We start from the raw sequence: 16826 nt of genomic DNA on the forward strand, positions 1-16826 counted from the left end.
ACAACCAGAGAAATTAAATTTTATATGTGCAAAATGTTTGAGGCTTTTCTGGTGAGTATGAATTTTCCTCCTGACAACGGAAGTTTTGATACTATTAGCAATAGCTGCTATTAGAAGTGTTGCTACTATTTACGGACTCTAATGGGTCACAGGAAAAAGAAAGATAAAGAAATGGAAAAAGGTGTAGACAAGAAAGATGGACAAAGGAACCAAGCTCAATATGAGAAAAAGAAAATTACACTCAGGTGATTTTGGGTAAAGACAGCAACGACTGCTTGCTAGTTCAGTTCTCTTAGCAGTTTCTACATCATTAAAGGTGTTCAAACCAAAGATGTTAGTGTGAAGTCAGTTAACTTTGAGTGCATTCTTAAACTTTAAGTTTATAATCCAGAAGAGGGAAAAAGGGATGAATGAAAAAGCACAATGTTTTCCAAGGAAGTCACGTGAACAATTTCACATAACTCATGTTAACAGACTTACGTTATCTTACTGACAACTCACTTGAAGAGGGTGTTGCTATACTACCAGGCAAACACAATTAGATCATAATCCTCACTATAACTGCAATGTCAGTCCCTACACTGCCAGACAGAAAAGGGGAGGGAGCAAAGCTGTTAATGTGTATAAAACAAGGAAATACAAGAAGTCAAAGGAGGCTTTATTTCATGTGTCAGTTTCATACCAGTAGGGAGCATAAATCCAGTACAGAATTCCTGCCTTCAAAAACAACCAAACAGACAGAAATTGGGGAGTAGGGGAAAAAAAACAAATTTGAGCACCTCCCCGCAAAACTGTATATTAGCTGATTAACTATTTGAAACTTAAGAGCTTCCGCCCAACTATGCTTACCTTAAATGACATTCTTTGTTGACACTGATCTCAACATTGCATTTTTTGATCAAACAAGATTTTACATTTCATTTGCACTGAGGAAGAATTCAAATGCTGTTTGAAAAACAAAAATGTGGTATTTTTAAAAGTATTACTCAACAGGCCATAATATACTAATTACAAGCTGCAATTTACAGCTACAAATTGTGTTCCAGTAGAGGGAGTCCTGAAAGAGGCTGACACAGGAGAAACTGATGTAAATCTAAGATTAATTCAACGAATCCAGTGCTGTATAAATTAGTATGTCAATTCTCAGGAAAGGTTTTGAATACTGGGGACTATCAAATTTAGAGACTTCTTGATATTCCCCACACAGACCCTAAATCACCACTTACAATGAGCAGTAGAATAAATGCCAACACCAGGGAGAAAGGGCTAATAGGTATGCTTTTTCACTGACCGTGTACATGCTAACAGTGTTAATAGTAGTATACTGTTGTACTTTGTCTTTTCTAGACAATTTCTTGTGTGTTATGCATGGGAAATACATGGTGATAGAAAATAAATAAAGCAAATGAGCAAACTCATATTCTTCAATCCTGTTGTAACTAACCATACTTAAAAACCTTGATTATAGGTACAATACTGCTAAACAAACAACTGAAAATGGGATTGCGTGTAAAGAATATACAAAATAAGATTAACCCTGGGCCGGGCATGGTGGCTCATGCCTGTAATCCCAGCACTTTGGAAGGCCAAGGCAGGAGGATCACCTGAGATCAGGAGTTCGAGACCAGCTTGGCCAACATGGTGAAACCCTGTCTCTACCAAAAATACAAAAATTAGGTGCGCATGGGGGGCAGGTGCCTGTAATCCTAGCTACTCGGGAGACTGAGGCAGGAGAATCACTTGAACCTGGGAGGTGGAGGTGGCAGTGAGCCGAGATCTCACCACTGTACTCTAGCCTGGGCGACAAGAGTGAAGCTCCATCTCAAAAAAAAAAAAAAAAAAAATGATTAACGCTGTTAGAATACAATCATTTCTGAGATGGAAAATGTATGTCCTATTTCAAATTTGACTTTTCACGTTTAAAAAGTTCAGGTGGTTATGGTAGCAGGCAGCGAAATGGAGAAAGTCTAGTGTCAGGAATCAAGTAAAAGAGAAAAATAAACTAGAGGAACCAAAGATGCCTCTGGTGAACCAAAAAGAAAAAAGAAAAGAAAACCCAAAATAATGCCCGATTTAAAACAGGCACTCGGTAATTTTGTTACAACCAGTCAAGAAAACGGAATCCTTGAATCAAAAGAAATACACATCTCCCTGACTTCTGATACTTAAGGTCTTTTACTACACAATTCATTTAATACTCATTAATAACTACACTCTACTCCTTGCTATCTTCACCTCTGCAAAGGTTTCTGCTGAAGGGTCCACTGACTCCTCCCATATCAGTAATTAATGGTCACATGCTATGCTTTACCCATCCTATAGTAGCCATCTCAGCAAAGGACTGCTAATACCCAAAATTTCAAAGACATGAGAAGCCGTAAGGAAGAAAGTAAAAGAACTTAAAAGCATAATGGGAAAAACAAAAACCCTCACATATCAGATTCAAGGGATGTTTAATCTGATTATATTATTTACTGTTAAAAACCTCTAAAAGCTCTCCCTGCATAGGCAGGACCAAATAAACTATATTCAGCCTAATCCCCCCAAAACATTCTAGTCTCATGACCACCCCATCACCACCCTTCACTCACCTATGCTTCAAACGCTGCTTTCATTTTTCTGTGCCTTTACACCAGTTATTAACTCCACCTTAAATGTCCAGTAGGGTAATACAGCAAAAGACTCAAGGTTTTTTTTTTTTAATCCTGCCTCTGTAATCAGTGACCTTGCCATTTAACTGTTTCCACACCCAACAAAACGGGACCCATTTCCCAGACTCAGGAAGATTAAATGAGGTAATATGTGTAAAGTACTACCACCAGGTCTTGCACATACTAAAGCACTAAACAAGCACTTTTCTGACTTCATCTACATCATCTGCTGAATACCTACTCACTCTTCAAACCCTACTTTGAATATCCCACTGTAGAACTTTCCTCAATCCTGTGTTCCATTTTTTCCCTTAAAAGAATCAACTGATCACTCATTCTTCTGTGTGTCATCTGACACTATGGAGAAATGTCTATTTTAATTGCTTGTTTATGTATCTTTCTACTCCATTACAGAATGAACACCTCCAAGGTGGGGTTTTTATCTAATTACTGCCTGCCCCATATCTGACAGGATCAATAACGGAAGCTCAATTAGCAAGTGTTGAATAGATAATGATTTCATTAAACTATTACAACCAAAACCTTTAGATGGCCTTTCAAGTATTTTGATAATGCACTATTTTTGTGTTTTGAAAAGAACTTAAACTAACTTAAAGTGCTACTCGACCAGCAATGAAATTTGGATTTTTTTCCGTTTCTGCTCACCATTCATTTATTCAACAAGTATCTCCTATGTGGCAGGAATGTATCAGTGAACAAAATGAACAGAAATCCCTGACCCACATGGGCCTTATATTTTACCACAGGTAAACATGTGGAGGAAGGAAGTTCTTACAGCAAACTTGTCTGAAAAAGGCATCAAAAGCCACATTTTGTTATTCATCAACATTTACTAACTATCATAAGGACAAAACAACAAATCCCTGACTACACATAAAATTTAACTACTTAAAAAACAATAGCATAAAATTAACCCAGATTTAGTGTACCAAACAAGCAAACTGATTTAATGTCCCTCAAAAAATGCTCATGTTAGGAACCCATTTCCTTGTAGCTTAAAAAAAAAACAAACAAACAAAAAAAAACACACACTTGTGATTTCTTTTGGAAGGCTAGTGATCTTTTAAGTTTTAATGATTTTATTTGTATAATTACATGCTTTGCATAGATCCTAATTTGAAGTGGTTTTATTTCATTATTGTTTTGTTTTGAACATGGCCTGTTTCAAAGCCTGTTTATGATCTTAAAACATTCTTCATTTTGTAAATGAAGAGGGCTTTTACGAAACTGCCTCAGGGCTTCTATTCTGAGAGGTATGTTTCTGGAAGTGAGATGGGCTACACCAGAACTGAATGAAGACCATACCTAAACTGGGCTTCTCTGTTGAACCAATCAGCCCAGAGACCACAGAATGAGGCTGCACGACAGAGAGGCCTCCACAGCTCTTGCACACCCGTACTTCCAATCTGATCTCCTGCTTTGTCCTCTATTGCTGCTTCCACCTATTCCCCAAGTATGCGCTACGCTTTCCTTCCTTTACCCATTTTATCCCTTGCTTAGAAGGTCCCTTCCTCATTTCTGTTAAAATACTGACATGTCAACATACCATTTCCATTGGTAAGAGCTTCTGGCTTCCCTCTGTTGGAGATAACTGTACCCTCTCTGAATTCATCAGCTATCTCTGAGAATCTCTGTTATAAAGCTTAGCAAGTTCTACATTGCTTTTGTCCCACCTTGCTACATTTACTAAAGTATAATACATTCTTCTCACTATTCTGCCCACAATATCTGGAAGGGGATCTTACACAGAACAGGGCTCAATTTGCAGGTCAGATAAAAAGACTAAACATAATACCCAAAATTTTAACCAATACTTGCCATAGCAAAACACTAGGAAGCTTCATTTAGAGAGTTCTGCAAATCATGATTCAATTTCAAAATTACAGAAAAGATTCAGGTTGACAGAACAATTCTTGCTACCTAAAATGATGTTATTTCTATGTCAGAAGCAACAAAAAAAGTCCAGATGTCCCAAGCAGACAATGCTGAGAAAAGAATCGTGGTCACTTAGCAGGTTATTTGTTGAAGGGTCCTGAAGGCGCAAGTAGTTTCCATACAAAGAGGTTTCATTTCAGCTGGATTTTTTGGTCACTTTGGACATTTTTGTGCCAACTTAATATGTTACTGAGAGCTTTGCCCTACCTTTCCTAATAGTACAATAAACAAGCAAAAGGAAGGTCACTACTGACAAACTTTGAATATAAAGTGCAGCGAGCTGGGTTTTAGGCTCATGGTTCCTGCATGTGGAGTTGAATATATGGCCTTTGCTTCCCTTCACAACCCACAGAGAAAGGGTGAAAAGCACAAACATGAAACAAGTGGTGAATACACAGATCACTAGCAGCCCCAGGTTTAAAGCGCTTTCATCAAGCCCCAGCCATGGGGAAGAAATACTTCAACAGCACCCTAAGGGAAACAAAAAACTGAATTATGAAACGAAACATTAAAAAGGCATCAGCGGTGTGTCTTAGAAAAATTCTAGTGAGATTTAAGTCACAACCCCCCACTTTCCCTCAAAAGTGCTTTCTAATAATACAGAGCACATTCTAAATGGCTTCCCTCTGCCAAAAACTTGCCAATTGTACCTCCCTTGCTCAGCAACCAGGGTGAAAAAAAATCAATGCCAGGAGAACATTAATGCCTTCATTTTTGAAGTAAATTCCAATCATTTATCTTGCTGGGCATTTATCCACAGGGGGAGTACCTCCTAAATGAATTCAGGAAGTGAATATGACCTTTAATAGATAATTTGGTTCCCAACTGGAAAGCAGGAGAGGCAAAACAAAGAGGAGAATGGATAAAAAAGGATTCAAATGAAAAAGTTAGAAAAACAGAGGAGAATGGAATTCACTTGGGAAAAGAATGAAAGCTGAAAGGCAATAGAAAAAGCATAAAAGCAAAAGGAGATACCATCTAAAGACAAATGCTAGATAAGGAAAGAGGGCAGGGGTAGCTAATAAACCTTTCAGAGTCCGGAATTACTTAATTCTAAATATTATCTCACTGTAACTTGACGACGTTCTAGGTTGCAGGCTGGGAGCCCTAGAAAAGGAAAGGGGTAGCAGTGGGGAGGGAAGGTGGGACAGTGCAGGAAAATAGAGACCCTCGTAAGCTCAAGAAGCATCATCAGGTTAGGCTGGATCAAGGAAAAAGCTGGGGCTCAGCTGGGTTCCTGGAAGTGCTGAGAGGCAACAACTACTCGGACTGACTGGTCCGTGGACGATCAAAGATTGCACGTGGGCTCGAGGGAGACTACAGTGACCCCCCGCCCTCAAACCCCCCACCTCCCGGGAGAGCCTTGGAGGCTGGACCAACAGATGGGCTCTAGAGGCCAGAGAAATGGAGGATTCTCTGACCAGGCGAGACCCGACGAGGACCCCGATGGGCAAGAGGCACGCAACACCCAGGGTCAAGGGCGGTGACACTGGGGTCCCGTGCGCCCTTAGCGGAGCCCGAACTCACCGATGCCGAGTCCCACGACCAGGCGGCCGGCGAGCAGCGTCTCCTTGTTGCTGGCCGCGGCCAGCACCGCGGAGCCGGCGGTGAAGAGGGCACTGGCCAGGAGGATGGCAGCGCGGCGGCCGAAGACGCCGTTGAGGGCGCCTCCGGCCAATGCCGAGACGGCAGCCGCCCCCACCGTGCTGGACACGAGCAGCTCCTGCCACAGCGCGTCCAGACTGAGCTGCCGCTTGAGCAGCAGCATGGCCCCTGACACCACCCCGGTGTCATAGCCAAACAGGAAGCCGCCGAGCGCGGAGAAGACGGCCACCACGTACACGAAGGCGGGGGTCTCGTCCTGCTGGAACTGCCGCCGCGCCGCGCGCTCCAGGTCCCCGACGCCGCCGCCCGCGCCCGCGCTCTGCAGGCTGGTGCTCGACTCGGCGGCCGCCAAGAGGCTGCACTCCCCGGCCGCGCTTGCCGCGTCCGGCTCCTGCTGCTTCCTGCGCCGCTCGCCCATCAGGCTGCTCAGGCTCCGCAGCGTGTACTCCACATTCTCGCTCGCCTTGCGGGACATAGGGCAGGGGCCCGGGGCTGCCCGGGGGGACGCGGCTCCGCGGGCCGGCAGTCTCAGCGAGCTGGACAGCCCGAGCCGGCGGGAGCAACCGCCGCCGCCGCCGCCTTCTTCCTCCCGGCTTCCGCTCCGGCTGCCACGGCAGCAGCCGCCGCCACGGCCGCTCCCGGGAGAAAGTTGCTGCCCGCCGCGCTCCGGCGCTGCGGAGTTGGAGCCCGGCGGGTCTCACTCCACACTCACACCCCGCGCCTGCCGAGCTGGCGCTGCGGAGCGGGCGGGAGGCGGAACCGCGGGTCACGTGCAACCGCGAGCCGGTGGGGCGGGGCACGGAAAGCGTCCCGCCCCCTCCCTGGGCGGAGCCAGGCTCAGCCCGCCCCGCACCCCTAAATCCCGCCCTCCCCGGTGGGTGCGACCTCTGACCTAGGCTCCCTCATTTAGGGCTCTGGCAACTGTATGGAATTAACCCTGCCTTCCGAGCTGCAGCGATGGAGCAAGCCAATTTGGCGATGCCACCAGGCAGTCTGGAAGCCACCCAGAATGTTTGCGCTGTTTGGAGGGTAGGGAGAGAGCACCTAAACCAGCCTGACTGTCCTTCCAGCAGCCTGGAGATAGGGCTGGAAAAACTATCCTAGAATACGACCTAGCAAGTACCCTTCCTTTTATAGTATTGTGACATTACCCAGCGTGGTCTACTTCCCTGGCATTAAATGTATTTGTTCTGGAGCAATTCAGGGCTGCATTCTCCCATTTCTATAGCTAGTTTCCACTCTCATCGCCAGTCCCTCCTCAATGTATGCTTATTTTAAAGGAATGGTACATTTGATTCTTTGAGGACGGAGATAAAATATCTCCTGGGGTGAATCCCAAACCTCCTTCCATGGATCCCTGACCTGTAAAAGAAAATTCACAATATGCATTCCACTCATGTAACGTGTAATTCCCAGTAACAAAGAAAACCCAAGACCCTGATTTGTGATTCGGCAGGCAGTCTCCACCTCCCTGCCCCAACATGATAACCAAAAGGTGGGATATCTTCTCTCCTGAGAATCCCCACTGTTGCCCTCCATGAGGCATTGTTTTAACAGCTTCATTTACTTGAAACAAAGCAAAGATGACATGATTTGCAACTTATTTTTTTAACTGTTGAGTGAATGAACAGTTGTTGGTTCATTTGGGGGTTTCCCCCCCTTTAATTTAAATGTTTTAAAATTACGTTATACAGTTCCGCATCAGGGGCTAAAGATTTTTGTTTTGTTTTGTTTTGTTTTGTTTTTGAGACAGAGTCTTGCTCTGTCTCCCAGGCTGGAGTGCAGTGGCGCTATCTCGGCTCACTGCAGCCTCTGCCTCCCAGATTCAAGCGATTCTCCTGCCTCAGCCTCCCTAGTAGCTGGGACTGCTAAAGATGTTTTGTCCCTCTGATTTGCTTTCATTCTTCAGGCTGAGGGCAAAAAGTCAAGCATCATAGGATTCTATTCCTACAACTCCACCGCTCTTTTATTTCCCTTATTTGAGCAAAAGCTTTCTTAGCCTGGGGCCTATTTTTCATGCAGCTAAAACTGTTCTCCTTTTAGACAAAAGGATTTTGTGATTCCTGTTTCAATAAAAACTTATATTAGAATTTGTCAAAACTGCTTTCATTTTGATTATCAGTCAAGATTATCTCTACAATATAGCACTTTCCTTGCCAGCAACAAGGAAAATAAACTAATGAACCCAAAGGGCTTAACTATTTAAATTTTATCGTCTGGCTTTAAAGCAAGGCTCTACTGTCATTCCCAGGGATCAGTTAAACAGAAAGAGTCTTTAAATCGGCAACAATGAACTCTTTAATATTCAGACCTCGGACAATATTGCAGGTGAGAGCGCGCCTTTTCCGCGGCATACCACGGTACAGTAAAACTGCGCCCCCTGGTGGTGAACCAATTCCCACGGCTTCTGAAGAGAAGGGCTCCGCAGATGAGAAGCATCTGGTACTCTGACAGTTCCCTCTTGCTGAGATGAAATAAACTACTTTTTGTTTCAGTTGGTGTAGTGAACATCTTGGTTCCTGAGCATCCCTTGCTTGAAATTCAGCTTTGGGGTCAAAGAACAAGAAACTACTTAAAAAGTTCTGTTCCGTATTAGGACAGTTACATATCTGCGGTCAGGTTACATTTGAAAAGAAATGTGGCGTGAAAAAAAAAGGCATTGGAGGCCGGGCGCGGTGGCTCACGCCTGTAATCCCAGCACTTTGGGAGGCCGAGGCGGGTGGATCACGAGGTCAGGAGTTCAAGACCAGCCTGTCCAACGTGGTGAAACCCTGACTCTACTAAAAATACAAAAATTAGCCGGGCATGGTGGCAGGCCCCTGTAATCCCAGCTACTCGGGAGGCTGAAGCAGAGTATTGGCTGAACCAGGGAGACAGAGGTTGCAGTGAGCCGAGATCGTGCCACTACACTCCAGCTTTGAGGACATTTGCTTTACAACCTCCAGGAACATGTTCCAAAGCAGTCTAACAATAAAGAAAGGCCAAAAGTCCCTTCTCAATCATCTTTCCCACCATAATAGACCCCTTTCGCCAGAGATAACCACCTCTACCACTTTGAAATGTATCTTTCCAGAACTTTCTCTATGCATTTATATGCATGTGTATGTACATAGTAAAATACATATACAGGTACTGTTGTTTTATTTGTTTGTTTTTGAATTGTTTTGGTTGCAAGAGATAGAAAATCGAGATCAAACTAGTTTAAGCCAAAATGATGGGAAACAGGGAATATTTATTGGCTATTGTGAGAATCTGAAAAGTCTCTAATAAGTTGGCGTCAAGTGTAGGTGGATAAAGGACTAAAAACACTAGGATGTCACATAGAGGTCCATTTCTCCACTCTGCTTCTTACTCCTTAGGCTCCATTCTTAAATTTTATGTGGTGCTCAAAGGGCTACAGCAAACTCCAAGCCTTATACCTGAGATAGTTTGGATATTTGTCCCCACCAAAATCGCATGTTGAGATGTAATCCCCCGGGTTGAAGGTGAAGCCTGACCAGATGTGTTTAGATCCTGGGGGTGAATCCCAAATGAATGGCTTGGGTCATCTCCTTGATGATAAATGAACTCCTTCTGAGTTCACAGGAGATCTGGTCCTTTGCTTTCACCGTGTGATGTGCCTGCTCCCCCTTTGCTTTCCACCACGATTGTAAGCTTCCTGAGACCTTTCCAGAAGCAGATGCCAGTGCTGTGCTTTCTGTACAGCCTGCAGAACCGTGAGCCAATTAAACCTCTTTTCTTATAAAATATGCAGTCTCAGATATTTCTTTATAGCAACAAATAGCCTAATATACAAAAATTTTCTCCCATTCTGTAGGTTGCCTGTTCACTCTGATGGTAGTTTCTTTTGCTGTGCAGAAGCTCTTTAGTTTAATTAGATCCCATTTGTCAATTTTGGCTTTTGTTGCCGTTGCTTTTGGTGTTTGACAGACTGGATTAAGAAAATGTGGCACATATACACCATGGAATACTATGCAGCCATAAAAAACGATGAGTTTGTGTCCTTTGTAGGGACATGGATGCAGCTGGAAATCATCATTTTCAGCAAACTATCGCAAGAACAGAAAACCAAACACCGCATGCTCTCAATCATAGGTGGGAACTGAACAATGAGATCACTTGGACTCGGGAAGGAGAACATCACACACCGGGGCCTATCACGGGGAACGGGGAGGGGGAAGGGATTGCATTGGGAGTTATACCTGATGTAAATGACGAGTTGATGGGTGCTGATGAGTTGATGGGTGCAGCACAACAACATGGCACAAGTATACATATGTAACAAACCTGCACGTTATGCACATGTACCCTAGAACTTAAAGTATAATAATAATAATAATAAAATAAAATAAAAAAATAATAGCCTAATATAATACCCTTTTCCACTCATGTCTGAAAGGACAGAGAAAGAGCCTCTTTTTCCAAAGCCCTAGCAAACTTCATATTGTATCTAATTGGATTTGCCAGTCGTGGTCCCATTCCTGACCCAGTTACTGCAGACTGGGAGATTACAGTTTGATGATCAGGCTAGGGCCAATCAACACCCACATCATGAGCTGTGAGTGAAGGTAAATTACATGGGCTGAGACTATAGGAGGTTTTCCCATCAGAAATCTGATGTACTATTTTGCCAGAAGTCAGGTGAATACATGCTGGCAGTAAAACCAACATACTTATGGCTTGAGTTGCCATAAGTAATTAGTAAGTTAACATGGCATAAAATACAAGTAAACCATTTCAAGAAGGAAGAACTGGCTAAGATAATCAATTATATTATATAGAGATCAAAGAGAAGGAAAACTCATGGAAAATCTTTGATTTTTATAATAGAAAGTCAATGAAAGGCTCACACTTGTATTACCAGCACTTTGGGAGGCCAAGGTGAGTAGATCATCTGAGGTGAGGAGTTCAAGACCAGCCTGGTTGACATTGTGAAACCCCATCTCTACTAAAAATATAAAAATTAGCTAGGCGTGTTGGGGCACCCCTGTAATCCCAGCTACTCGGGAGACTGACATAGGAGAATCGTTTGAACCCAGGAGGCGGAGGTTGCAGTAAGCCAAGATTGCATCACTGCACTACAGCCTGGGCAACAGAGAGAACCCCTCTCAAAAAAAAAAAAAAAAGAGAGAGAGAGAAAGTCAATGAATGGTGACTGCTAAGAATCAGAATGTTATTTTGATGGCATTTTCTTCACGAAACCTAGTAATGCCAGAATCCCATCCTTTTGAATATTCCTTCTCTCTGTATGTATAATAAGCAATAGCAGCATCAGAATAAAGATATTATATTATTAATAAGTACAAAGGTAAAGTATGGGTCCTATGGCTTGGTTATGAGGTATAAGAGATACTTGGGTGTTTAGTACTTCCTGCAAGAAGCTTTCTTTGACTTGCTCTAAGGAGGAGGAGGAAAAAGATGAAAGGAAGGAGACAAGAATGGAGGGAAATAAGAAAAGATGGTCAGCATACCCCAATGGCCAGTGCCCTGTCTGGATCTGCCACTACAGAGAGACAAGGAGCAGGAAGCACAATAAAGCATGAGGGATGGATGACCTTTTAACATACACTGACTCTTCCCTCTAGTAACTGTGACCCAATCAGCAATAGAGCCTGTGACACATCATTATATCATCTCTTCCTCCTTTGGGTAGGGAGAGTTGCAGTGTCTCTTTCCCCTCAGAGACTTTTAAGAGAGCAATTTTAATTAAGATAAAATTAGGAGAAATATCAAACATAGGCTACATTTTCTATAAGCCTCTTGCTAAATGTAATAAAAGAAAGAGTAGCTTCAAGAGTTATCAGGATCAAGGGAAAGGGTGTGAGCAGGGATTAGGTATGATATGAATTTATTTAGATGCTGAGGTAAAAAGAAATAGTCAATTCAAGAGCTGGAATGATTGATAGAACAAAGTCCCAAAGAAGGCGGAAAGGATATGAGCAAGAACATACAGGGTGAGGCAAGGCTAGCCTAGTCATAGGCAAGAAGAGAGACACTTCTTCCTCCGAGAAAAAGAGGCAGGGATACAAAAAAGAATGTCATCATAAGAAAGAAGATCATATTAATAACAAGAATAGGGAAAGAGTTCTGTTAAATGGATAATCGTGTGTATTTGGGGGTGAGGGGTGGAGTGAGCCTAGATGTAGTCACAAAGACTCCACTTCATGTCTTCACTACGCTATTTCCTTGACTGTGTAACCTTGGGCAGCTTATTCTTTATAAGCTTCAGTTTTCTCTTCTGTAACTGGGAATAATAATACTGTATTCGTAATTGGATGATTTCAATTCTAACAGATAATCCATATTCAAACTGTCCTGAACGCTACAGAAATATAAGGCATGAATCTGAACGGCCAGTGTTGGGCAACATCAGGAATGGCATGATCCGCTTTTTCCAAAAATGTTATGAAGGAGCAGGTTCTATCACTTTCTCTACTCTCCTATTCTTAGCATATTGGGTTTGCCCTCCACTGGCTTCCCCAAAGTGACAAGAAGGCTTCAACATTTTCAGGTGTCATAAGTTTCCAATGTATACACATAAGGATAGTACCTAGTTCCTTTCCTCAAATGTAATATATTTCAGCTAGTAAAATATCCACATGACCAAATATAAAAGTAACTAATAATGCATAGCACAATGTACTAAATAATTGCTACAGGGGAAAAAAACCAGAGTAATTGAATTTTGGTTGTGGAATGTCAAAGTATTCTTTATTGACCCAGATGAATAGCTACAAATGATCAAAGTTAAAAAGAAACAAACAAACAAAAAACCCAAACAATTTGGCTTGTGAATTCAAGGAATGCCCTCATTAAGCAGGATCCAGTGATTTGAAATGAGAACAATGGGAAGTATTTGTTTCAACGTAGACTCACTAATGAAACTAACAATTCACTTTCTTTCACTGAGAGTGATTAATTTGGTTTGAGATTAGTTCTTCAGGCAGTTCCAATATTTGAGCTAGTTAGTGGAAAATAATTTTATTTTTATTTATTTATTTATTACATTTTGAGACAGGGTCTTGCTTTGTAGTCCAGGCTTGAGTGCAGTGGTGCCATCACGGCTTACTGCACCCTCGACCTCCCAGGCTCAAGCAATCCTTCCACCTCAACCTGCCTCCTGCTTCAGCATCCCAAAGTGCTGGGATTATAGGCATGAGCCACCAGGCCCAAGTGGAAAATACCTTTTAAATTGAACTTGTAACATGATGAGCTTCTTGCTGTTTTAAACAATTTTATATATTTTGTTTTGCATTTTGAATCCAATTTGGAAACTCAATTTTAACATTCACTCTGTCGGAAATTGTAAGTACAGTAAGCATGGTACCACTGTGACCCTACTTAGCCAAATTGAACGAATTTATCAAGTTAAAACTAAGCAAAGTATGCAGCTGAAACAATCAACATATATTTTATAATGGCTAATGAGGGGAGTTATATAAATTAATAAATTCCTGTTTCCTTACACCCTCAACTCAAAAAAACCAAAAACTTTAAATTTGATAATACAAATTGTGTAACTCATTGTCCATATAATGTTGCATGGTATGAACAAACACTGTTTGGAAAGATACTTTTATCTTCGCAGCCAGTAGTACTTACACATGCAAAATAAAATGATCATTTAAATTAACCTGTGCAAAAAACATTTCAGCAAGAGTGGCCAACCTCAATATATCCAAAAGCATGCTATTGTAATTTCCCTCCAGATTCTCTCTCACAATTTTTAAAATGTTGATGTGGGTTGGCTCTGTGTTCCTACCCAAATCTCATCTCATAATGTAATCCCCACATGTTGAGGGAGGGACCTGTAATCCCCAAGTGTCAAAGGAGGGAGGTGATTGGATCATAGGGGCAGTTTCCCCCATGCTGATCTCATGAAAGTGAGTTCTCATGAGATCTGATGGCTTTATAAGTGCTTAGAAATTCCTCCTTCATGCTTCTCTTTCCTGCTTCCCTTTCTGCCGTGATGGCAAATTTCCTGAGGCCTCCCCAGCCATGCAGAATGGTCAGTCAATTAAACCTCCTTTGTTTATAAATTATACAGCCTCCGGTAGTATCTTTATAGCAATGTGAAAAGGGACCCATACAAATGTATACCATGGAAAATTTTTATACCTAGATTACACTGAACCACCTTTGGGTAATGCTGAAGTTGATTTTCATGCTAAGAGTCAGTAAATGTGAGACAGAGATCCTTTATGGTGGAAGTAAGAGCATGATTCACTACTTTCTTCCTGTGATTTTCTTAAACTGGGAATTCTTTTAGAAAACTTATCTTCGTAGGTGCAATTAGAGAGGTTTGATCTACAACTTGGCCTGCAATTAAAGAAGAGTGAGTGTCCTTAGTACATAAGAGCAAGGCCTGTGTTTGCTTTGTTTAACACTAAAGCCCTTGAGACCAGCTAGTACAGTACTGCCGCAGGTAGGGGCCCAAATGTTTACTCCAAGAACATATGAATGAATTAATGAATGGTGTCAGTTTGTATGGACTCTGATTGACATGGGTATGTAAGTCATGACTTTCCACATTTAAGGATAATATAATGACAACTTGAGGTAACACGAAGTGCCTGTAGAGCATGACATCTAAACTCCAACTCTAGTCCAACCAGTGGTCAGATTTTAACTGAGCAACCAATCAGACATAGAATTTTTTTTCTTAAGAAACACATTGCATAAATTATAGATTTTAATAGAAATATACTATGTTTTGAGCATTTGCTTTATGAAAAGCAGTTTATTTTGCACAGTCCTTAATTGTTCTCATTCTCAAGCAGGAAAACACACATGCCCATATGTAAAAATAGATGATCATATAAATTATTGTATACCAAAGAATTAATAAAGACAAATTCCTAGTCAAGTTCACGGGAGACAAGAAATGGATGGGCTGAAATTTAAAAACTATTTAAACACAATGATTTTTTTTCTCCATTTCAAGACAATAATATGAAAAACAAAACTGTAACAAAAATAGTTATTCCTAATTGTTACCAAAATTATTTATGAAATGTCAGCCAATCAAATTAAAGAGTTAATAATTTACTTTGCTTCAGTTTTAAAATCTACTTATTTTCTACCTTTGTCGGGCCTATTAGTGATCACTGTCTGTTTTGTCATCAACTTGGAGAGTCTAGATTACAAGTAGCAGTGCACAACTTCTGTGTGTATTGGCTCTGTATTAATGAACCTCTTACTTAGCTACTAACCAGACATGTGTCACTCTGCCTATCACTCTGTGGTTTTGCACATTCTTCTAAAGAAAAATTTTCAAAGAATAGAAATATTACACAAATCCATAAATCTCAAAACATAGACTAAGAATCAATACTTGGAAAATCTTCGAAAAAAATCTTGAAAATTTTGAAGATGAAAGCTAAATCTATATACTTATCAACCAATGATCTCTCATCTCGGAAAATTACTCTGAGCTCTGTAGAGAACTAGAAAGAGATGAACCATTTTAGTAGCTGTCCCTAGTACTAAAAAGAAAAATAAAGCTTCCTAGTGGGAAAAAAAGCATTCCTCAGAATGCGATACAAAAAAGAAATGTGGCCGGGCGTGGTGGCTCACGCCTGTAATCCCAGCACTTTGGGAGGCCGAGGCGGGCGGATCACAAGGTCAGGAGATCGAGACCACGGTGAAACCCCGTCTCTACTAAAAATACAAAAAATTAGCCGGGCGTGGTGGCGGGCGCCTGTAGTCCCAGCTACTTGGGAGACTGAGGCAGGAGAATGGCGTGAACCCGGGAGGCGGAGCTTGCAGTGAGCCAAGATCGCGCCACTGCACTCCAGCCTGGGTGACAGAGCGAGACTCCGTCTCAAAAAAAAAAAAAAAAAAAGAAATGTGTTTCTGAGCTGAAGAGCTAAGATAATTTCATTATTTTCTTTGAGTTATTTATTTGTTATAAGAGATGTTTGGATGAGTATAGAAAAATTCAGTAAATATGTTATTGCCACTGGCTAATGATGACAGATATTCATCAGGGAGTCATTTGGTAAGAGAATAAGAATGTAATAGTGCACTGACAAGAAAAGCGAAGTCAATTTCTTCTGTATGATCTTTGTTTTGTAAAATTGCCATGAAATTTCCATGCAGGAGCCCCACAGTAATCACAGCTATTTCTCACAGACCTACAGGCTAAGTGTAGACTGAGCTTTCAATTGTCATCCTGATAGATGAGAGACTCACAGTGTGAATGATGGGGGGAAAGCAGTCAACTAATAAACATCCATAATTTTAAAGCATTTGCTGATATGAAAACATAAAGCTTTAGGTTTCTGTTATAGTTTAGGTGTATAGCAAAATTGCTTTGTATCTTTATTTTTAAAACTATGTTTTCAGCTTGGATAAAATTTATACATATATTTTATCTCTCAAAAGATAGTAGACTTTTATTATACTTTTTGATCACTTCCTACATTTGGACCCTTTTTCTCTGTTTAGGATAGTGCCTGAATTATGAACATTGCCTTGCCAAAATAGGAAGCCAGAAGCTCACTTTCCCAGCATTCTCCAGAGTTAGGGGCAGGCAGGCGACCCAAGCTCAGCCAAGCAACAAATCTGCACAAGATTACCAGAGCCATTTCTTAATGATAAAGGGGGTCATTC

General features: G+C 41.6%; 1 protein-coding gene across 1 annotated transcript in view; it reads right to left on the bottom strand.

The window, feature by feature from the left end:
• The window catches only part of SLC2A13 (solute carrier family 2 member 13), a 364441-nt gene extending 357485 nt beyond the window's left edge, over positions 1-6956 (bottom strand). Inside the window, exon 1 of the mRNA XM_001088026.5 lies at positions 6135-6956. Coding sequence (XP_001088026.2) covers positions 6135-6687 — 553 coding nt within the window. The 5' untranslated portion in view covers positions 6688-6956. The remainder of the gene's footprint in view (positions 1-6134) is intronic.
• Between the last annotated feature and the right edge of the window lie 9870 nt (positions 6957-16826).

This window comes from Macaca mulatta, chromosome 11 (assembly GCF_049350105.2).
Source record: "Macaca mulatta isolate MMU2019108-1 chromosome 11, T2T-MMU8v2.0, whole genome shotgun sequence".
Lineage (NCBI taxonomy): Eukaryota > Metazoa > Chordata > Mammalia > Primates > Cercopithecidae > Macaca > Macaca mulatta.